At 51.8% G+C, this 8,886-nt stretch overlaps 1 protein-coding gene across 1 annotated transcript; it reads left to right on the top strand.

Moving 5' to 3' along the window:
* Window positions 1-2,854: 2,854 nt before the first annotated feature.
* On the top strand, window positions 2,855-8,452 carry LOC133349534 (TRPM8 channel-associated factor 2-like). The gene has a single exon (XM_061563074.1). The coding sequence runs from the start codon at window positions 3,662-3,664 to the stop codon at window positions 6,695-6,697; it is 3,036 nt and encodes a 1,011-aa protein (XP_061419058.1). The 5' UTR covers window positions 2,855-3,661; the 3' UTR covers window positions 6,698-8,452.
* The last annotated feature ends 434 nt before the right edge of the window (window positions 8,453-8,886 follow it).

An 8,886-nucleotide genomic window follows, 5' to 3' on the forward strand; every position in this document is an offset into this window, starting at 1 on the left:
GATTTGGGAACGTTGCCCAACTTTTGCTCTCGGTTAGACGGGACACCAGGAAAGACATTGAGCAGTCCTCTGGATCTTCCTACGACCCTGGGTGGCACAAACCCTCGTCCAGGGCCCCGCCGAGTGAAGCGAATCGTGCCAGGCAACGCTGTGGCAGCCTTGACGCCATGGGGGTCGTTGGGCCTCTTAGGAAACCTGCAAGAAGCGACAGAAGAACGCGCGCGACTTGGTCGTCTGGTCGGTAGATGAGTGGCTGTTTAGGGGTCTCCTCCAGCAGGCCACGATGACTAGGAGTTGTTAACTACCTCACCTGGTATGTAGGAGGTCGTGGGTTTAAACCCGACCACGACGCCTGTTGTATATGTGCACTTTGCATGTCTCACTCCCCGTGGTCGCGTGGGTTTTATCTCCGGGCCCGGTTTTCCCTCCACATTTATAAACAAGCGTTTGGAGTACATATTTGGCTGCTAAATGTACACCTGAAAAGCTACTTCAATAAGCTACAATTTGTGGCCAGATCTTTTCTGAAAAAGAGCTTTAAATTATAGCTCAGTGGGTCATACTTGGTAAAATTAAAAAAAGTTTTTTGTTTAGTTCCATGTCAATATCACTGTGTGGCCTTGAAGGTGAAGGACAATGATGACATTTAGGGCAATTGTCCTTGGTCATAACCCATAGAAAGAGGCCAGAGAGACAGAGTAGATAAGCGTTGAAGACTGCACTTGTTTTCACCCATGGAGCCTGGTGAGAATTACATTCAACATTGGCATGTGGATAGTTATACTGATAGTGGCTATTGAGTAACAAACACACCCTTAAAAACACAAATGCGTCATTTAATACATTAATTTGGATTAAACGTTACATTTACATTTAAAAAAAGCTTCAGGGCGAGACTTGCAGCTTTCTGGGATTCAGGGTGACGATGATTTTGGCTTTGCTTCAACCCTTTCGGGATTCAGCCTGCCCGTGTATGATGTTGCAAGGCATTGTTGTCCATTATTGCCCCGGGTTCTTTAGGTACTCAGGACACAGGCCATCATATTCCGTTGCCTTGTTGGAATGTGTGGCCCTTGAGGGCTGCTGCCACTTATCTCGTTCGATCTGTTGCTCGTGATTGTTGGCTCAAGGTGATGATGACCTGTTTATCGCTTTTTGTTGAGATCATCCATTGGTGTTTTGAACAGGACAACATATGGGGAAGCCACATCATCTTCTGTGATCGTTAGCGGTATGCGCTCTGTGCATTTTAAGACACTTTGTTTCCGGAGGGGCTGCCAAACTTTTTGGCCAGCATATATGAAGTCCACATCTGCAGTGACGTCTTCCCAACGTTTTATTCGTCTAGAGTTTAGGGGACTCCAATAGTGCGGTGCCCTTAGCTTGGTCACTAGGTCTGATTTAACTCTTTCAGGAGTTGTCCTGTATGTGGTTGTCAATATGGTGCATATGGATTTGAATTAACTTTTATTTCGACTATATGGTGACATTAGTTGGTTTAAGGTGATGTAAAAATGCGTAGCAAGCTGGAGGTGCCACTGCGAGAAGAGGCTGAAGTCTCCCAACTGCTCAGCCAGCTTAGCTTCTCAAATATGACGAGATCAGGGGAATTACAGGTGAACTTAGAACAGCTTCAGTAAAAAAAGCCCCTTCCTTATATCGTGTTTGATCACATTGGCACATGGTGTGGAAATCCCCTGACTGCAACGAAACACAATAAATGCACCATACACCCCACGCACCGGGCTAGTGCTTTGCTTATTTACTGCACAATATTTATTACAGTATTACATGAAAATGTACAATATTTTTCTAATTTACCGTAACTGTGCTTGCGACATGTGGACCCCTCTAATGGAACATATGCGCCAGTTCGAAACGTTCAGGGTGGTCTGCCGACAATCCACCCTGGGTTTAACCGGGCTGGATTGTGAGGAATCCAGAGACCCATAGACTCACCACACACAGAGACCCGTAGACTCATCACATAGATATCCATATGCTCACCAGAGTAATATAATCATTACACAGAGACCCATAGACTCAATCACAGATATCCATATGCTCACGACAGCCATATACTCATTAAACAGAGACCCGTATAAACTCATGATAGAGCTCCCATATGCACGCCAGAGCCATATGCTCATTATACAGGGACCCATAGACTCACCACGTGGAGACCCGTGGCCTCGCAAAGAGACCAATAGACTCACCACAAGGAGAATGTGTGGGTTAGTGTGCCTCCGTGTGATGAGTCTTACGGGTCTCTGAATTCTCGCGACGATGTTTTTGAAAAGCTTAGAGAGCTGAGTGGTTGACTCGCGGTAAATTCCTCAGCAGGTAACTAATGAATATTAAAGAGCTTCAGTCACGTGGCAACCCGAACCACACCTGGTGGAGGGGGGGAAGTGATGGAGGGGGGGAATGGGTGGTGGGGGCTGCTCACGTGACACCACAATCCTCCACGTACACAGAAACAAAGGTAAAGCTCCCCCAGGTAGCTATTGGGACCACGCACGGCAGCGGTGGGACATCGCTGCAGGATTTTTGTTGAAGATGAGTCTTGAGACTCAAGGCTGGAGTCACCAAGAGGAATGATGAATGTATTCGTTTATGAATGCATTAATTAATTACTCCCTGTTTCACAATACGGGGGAGGAGAGAGCTTGCTGCAGGGTCAAGCGAGGTGTCTGAAGTAGGAACTAAAATTAACAAATTCACTGAAACACTGCCACTTGTGCAATAATACCACCGCGTGTGCAACAACGCTTACACACACTAAAATAAACACTCACGCAGACACATAAAAGACAAAGATCACCCGTATAGCCTTAACAGGCTGTTGGGGCAAGTGCTGTTAGCGAGCACAGCATCTATGAAGGCCGGAACGGCACAAGAGGGGGTGGGTGGGTGGCTGGCAACCACGCCCGGCCGCCTTTGTCTCCCCAGTGGCGATGTTGACTCATTTTGGGCCGAGTCGACCTAGGGGAGGCCCAGGACCGGTTCAGATAATCGTCACCGGTGTTGGCCGTGAACGGAAATCGAACTCGGGTCTGGGTTTGTAGCGCAGCACGCTAACCGCTACACTACCAATCCCCACCATACACACACACTCTCTCTCTCTCTCACACACATCCTATATAAACACGCACATCCTGATACACACAAATCCTCTCCCACTCTCGCTCTGCTCACGCCGCGCTCACCAGCTCAGTGTTTGACTCTGAAAGTGGCCTTGCCTCACTGTCTCCTGCGGAGGTTACCCACCCACCTACCTAGCCACTCACTGAGCCACTCACTCACCTACCTACTCGCCTATCCACTCACTCATTTTCACCCATGCACTCACCCACCCACTAACTCTCTTGCTCACTCATTCTCACCCACTCACTCACCTACCCGGCCACCCACTAACCCGCTCTACCACTCACTTATCTTACCCACCCACTTATTCTCACCGAATCACCTACTCATCCTCACAAACCCACTCACTCAGCCACAAACCCGCTATAGCAACCACTCACTCCTCTCCCAGTCACTCGCTTCACCCAATCACCCGTCTGCTCACCTACCCATCCATTCACCTAGTCATCCAGACTCACAAACCCACTCAACCACCCACTCACCCTCTCTACCAACCACTCACCCACCCACCAAGATGGACATCTGGGACGCGTACCGCGAGCTCACTGTTGGAATATCGGAGTTGGACTTCGATGCCGAAGCTCAGCCGTCCCGCCTCCTCCTCACCCTGCCACACGCCTTCCCCGTGGCCGTCAACTCCTCCGACCAGGTGCTCATCGCCGCCTCCACCCTGGGTTCAGGCCGTATGGTTGTCCTCTCCCACGAGACCTACCTCTCCTCGCCCAAATTCCACCACTTCGTTCTCAACTCCATCGCCTGGCTCTCCTCTTCCCCCGCCTCCTCGCATGCTGGCTCAATCGCCCTGAGCCAGAGCCTGCTTGGATCAGCACTGAGCCAGCTGCTGCTTAGGCAGGGGCTCGGCGTCATCGATGAGCCATCGGAGCTGAGCGAGGAGGAGGAGAATAATGAGGTGGAGGTGGAGGAGAAACGGAAGGAGACGCATGGGGGCATCGCCGTCCTCTGCACGGACGCCTACGCCGCGCGGGACTGGGGGGCCCTGGAGAGATTCGTGAGGCGCGGTGGGGGGCTGTTGGTGGGGGGCCAGGCCTGGTCCTGGACGACCGTGAACGGAAACCCCGCGGACCCCCTGGATGGATTCCCTGGTAACAGGGTCATGGGAGCGGCCGGAATCCTGGTGAGCCGGGACACGGCGGAGAAGGGGCCAGTGGTAGTGAGCGATGAGGTGCCGGAGGCGGCGATCTTGTACAGCTACAAGCCCTGCTATGGCGCTGATTACGAGCAGATAGCAGCCGCTATTGACTGTGCAGACATAGCCCTGGGCACTGAGCACCCCTCGCAGGTGGTGGCCCATGGCTCCATGGCCTTCCCCCTGCTGGTGGACGGCGAGGGCCGCGCTGTGGTCGGAGCCTCGCGTCACGGGGCGGGCCGCGTTGTGGTGTTCGGCCACGAGACCATCGCGGCCACCCGACTCAGCGCCCGCCCCGCCCTCGCCTCCGCACTCGCGTGGCTGGCAGGGGGGGGCGCCTCTCCCCCCTCCACGGGGCTGGCCATGGTGGGGACCGTGGGGATACGAGCCGGGTCCCACCTGGCTGGACTCAAGGAGACGCTTACAGACCTGGGAGTGCCTCGCGTTGTCGAATTTGACTCGTTCCCCAGTGGTGCCCGGCCACCCAACCTCTCTGTGTTCTGTTGCCCGGCTTACGGACCTTTCATTGGCTTGGAGGAAGAAAAGGGGGATTTGGGGAGGGATGGCGAGGAGGTGGAGGCAATCCGAGAGTTCGTGGCACAGGGTGGTGGAGGGCTTCTCGTAGCGGGCCAGGCGTGGTGGTGGAGCTCTAGCCGTCCGGGGATGTCTGCTGTGGACCTCTACCCTGGAAACCGCATCATCAACAGCATGGGCCTCACCATCACGGCCGTAGGCTGTGGTGAAGGCCGCCTCCTCCTCTCCGGGCGGCCTCTCCAGACGGTCCCTGCTCTTGACTGCCCTCGCTCTACTGCTCCCATCTCCTTGCGCCTGGGCCTGCGTGATTTTGCATGTCACCTCACGAAGAAGTCCCAGCTGTCCGGGCCACGTCTCACGAACCTGGTCTCCCTCCTGCGAAGAGACCTGGTCCCCTTGCTCGGAAGTCGCGACCCGGCGTTTCGTCCGCTGCGGGCCATTGTGTGGGACCTCCTCCGAGGGCCGCTGTGGCCCGACCTGGCTGCGGTTGGTCCAGAGAGGCCCGTGCAGGCCCACAACGTGGTGGACGGTCTGCTGGTGTCATTGTTGACGGCCTTGTGCAATGGTGGAGGTGGCGGAGGTGGACGATGTGGAGGACACGGAAGAGGAGGAGAGGAGTTCTTCAGTCTCGGAGACATCTTTCCAGGAAGACCTTTGGAGCCGACGTTTAGAGGTTGGCAAGAAGTCACCATTGATGTCTCTAGCAAGGAGGGGCTGACATGGGTCAGCACCGGCCTCTACGCTCCACCTGCTCAGCGCGTGCTGCTCGACTTCCCATCGCTCGCACTCGGCAGAGGTATCCAGATCCAGTTGGGATGCCACACTGATCAGCTGTACGGTTCAAAAACTATGAAACGCCACCCGGAAGTTACCCGCAGCGTGCCGGTGGTGCGCCGAGAGATGGACCGGGGAGCTATGGAGGTGGCATCAAGTTGGGGGGGGCTCTTGTATTTGCTGGTGCCGGAGGGAGTGAGCCTGGGGAAGATCCGCGTGAGGGTTAGGGGAGCGGTGAGAGCCCCCTACTTCAAGCTGGGTGAGACCAGCCTGCAGCGCTGGCAGGAGTTTGAACGGCACTACCCCGCTCCCTGGTCCGAGCTGGCCTGCGATAGCCTCATCCTCACGGTGCCGTCGGAGGCCGCGCGTGGACTGGCCGACCCCGAGAGTCTGATGCGGCTGTGGGACCGCATGATGGGAGCCATCGCCTATCTGGCCGCCGAACCGCACCCGTCTGCGCGGCCGGAGCGAATCGTGGTGGACGAGCAGATCAGCCATGGCTGGATGCATGCGGGATATCCCATCATGGTGCACCGCGGATCCATCCCCAAGCTTCTGAACGAGGAGGAGATGCGTGCAGAGGGCATGTGGGGACCCCTCCATGAGCTCGGCCACAACCGCCAGCGGCCCGCTTGGAACTTCCCACCCCACACCACGGAGGCCACCAACAACCTCTTCGCCGTCTACGTCCATGAGGAGGTGCTCGGGGTGGTGCGGGCGCGCGCCCACCCCGACTTGCGCCCTGCCGAGCGGGAGCGGCGCCTCCGCGATCATGTGGACGCGGGCAGCCCAATCGCCGCGTGGACCGTGTTCACCTGCCTGGAGACCTACTTGCAGCTTCAGGAGGCCTTTGGCTGGGACCCCTTCGTGCAGCTGTTTGGAGACTACCAGCGGGCGGCCTCGACGCCCTCCACGATGGAGGCCAAGATGAGCGAGTGGGCTGAGCGGTTCTCACGCTGTGTGGGCCGTAACCTGGGCCCTTTCTTCTCTGCGTGGGGTTGGCGCCTGAGGCCTGGCCTGGAGGCTGCGCTGGCCACTCTGGACCCATGGGATGATGACCCCATGGTGGCTCTAGCAGCCCATCCCAACGCTTAGCGGTCGTGATGGTTGTGGTGATGGTGGAGGTGGTGATGGTGGTGGTTGTGATGGTGGTGGTTGTGATGGTGGTGCTGGAGGTGGGGGTGGAGGTGGTCATGGAGGTGGCCATGGTGATGATGGTGGTGTCGTAAACGGTGTAGTGGTTCGCGCCCTGTGCTACGAACCCAGTGACCTGAGTTCGATTCCTGCTCACGACCACTACCAGTGACGAATATCTGAACCTGGTCCAGGGCTTCACTTAACTCAATTCAGCCTTAAATGAGTACTTGGTATGGAGTGTAACCATCAAGGATATATGGGGGATCTTTGCATGTAGACGAGAATGTATGTGCAGTGTTTAAATATGGTGTATACGCAATCTTTCGGTGGCTAATAACGTTGAATTATAATCCAATGCGCCTATATCTATCCCTCTACTCGCTTTCATGTATGAACGTATTTACAATTACATGACTATTAAAATAAAAGTTTGTAAAACAAAGCTATTCTGAAAAACATCAATGTAAGATGCCATAACATTACGTAGCAAAAATGCAACGCTCTTCATTTCGTACGTAGGCTTTCACGACCAATGCTAGTTTCATGGAGTACTCTGGAGTAGATCACAGTACAGGCATATGCAATGTCAAATCTTTAACTGTAACCCTCCACCACATGACGGAGGCAATTACATCTAATTGCCGTGTGGGTACACACGCCAATCGATTTTGGTTTATCAGCAAACCTCCGGAAAGTCGAAGAAGCAAGCAGAATTTTGACGACAGCATGTTTATTTTTTGCAGTAGACTGCGCTTGGCATCGTCAGGCGTTTAACCAAAGCTTAGCTCTTGTGCGGAAGCATCTCCTAGTCCGGGTCCTTAAATCGGTGCAGTTACATCAACGGGGCAGACTGCTTAACATTAAGAGTTCATTTCTGGTTGATAAATGCTCGTGATTGGCGGGTTAGAGTCGTGGTTAGTGAAAATAGGCTATCCTCTTATAACATGGTGTATGGCGTTATAAAGCTGGCGGTTAATGCTGTTGTGATTCTAGTTCAGCATTAATTGGTTGATAGGGTTAGTTAATTGATATTGTGGGGATTGGTGCGATTAGGAATTAGTGACAGGTTGATAGTAGATATTGTTGGTGTTAGGCTATAATACATCATCGATTTAAGTGGAAATGTATCGAGCTGTTTACTATCATAAATTGAGTTAAGTGTTCTGTAATAAGATCAATTGTATTCGCTCAGTTGGTTCCTCAGTTTTCACCCGTGGGGTGCTATTAAAACAGAGTCCAGGAACTGACCCACCCCAAGCATTAATTGATTATTAAGATTAAGATAAATTAAATTAGCATGATGGATGTTAGTACGACAATGATTTTAGTCATAATGGTTGATTGGAGAGATGTATTATGTTATGCATTTTGTGAAGTGTCATTTAATGTAGTCAATACAATTCATTAATTGTTTATTCATAATTTATATCCTGGCAGTGCTCATTCTGTAGCCATCTGCTTGGTTGAAGTGTATTTCAATTTCTTTCAATTTCAATTGATTTCCTACTTACTCTTTAGCAACAATAATTCGTTGCACGCAAGACTTTAACCTTAAATAATTCAATTGTGCGCCCTTTCTGACATCCATGTTTTGCACACACAGATAAATGAGTATGTGAGTACAGTATTTGATGTTTAGATTTGAAGTTTTCGTGACTGCACGGATCCATACTCTTTGGTTCTTTCGGTAATGTCACATAGCTATAAAATGAAATAAATTAAATCACGACGTTTCGGGCGCGACACAAACATCCGTCATCAGGTGGGACAACCACAGCAATTGTTTCTTGCTGTGGTTGTCTCACCTAATGACGGACGCTTGTGTTGTGCCTGAAACGTCGCGATTTAATTTATTTTATACCTACGTGACTACCGAAAGAACCAAAGAGTATTTGATGTTTATTTCATGTACTTTGAAACGTGTACTAATTTTGTGACCTGTCTGGCCAATGTTACATTTGCCGCCAGTACACATCATCTGACGCACGTCTTTTGATCCTGAAGTTGGGTAATTTATCTTTGTGTTGGATGTGTTGCGTAAGTTGACAATTGTGCTTATATGAAGGGACATTTAACATATATGAAATAGTTTATTGTAATTTTACCCAACTATGATCTGTTAACATAATTTATACAAATATATTAAC

The sequence above is a fragment of the Lethenteron reissneri genome, chromosome 30, assembly GCF_015708825.2.
Source record: "Lethenteron reissneri isolate LAM-NWPU_2019-01 chromosome 30, ASM1570882v1, whole genome shotgun sequence".
NCBI lineage: Eukaryota > Metazoa > Chordata > Hyperoartia > Petromyzontiformes > Petromyzontidae > Lethenteron > Lethenteron reissneri.

Bases quoted from the DNA above. Each gene is read 5' to 3' on its own strand.
- LOC133349534 (XM_061563074.1), top strand. From the start codon at position 3,662: ATGGACATCTGGGACGCGTACCGCGAGCTCACTGTTGGAATATCGGAG.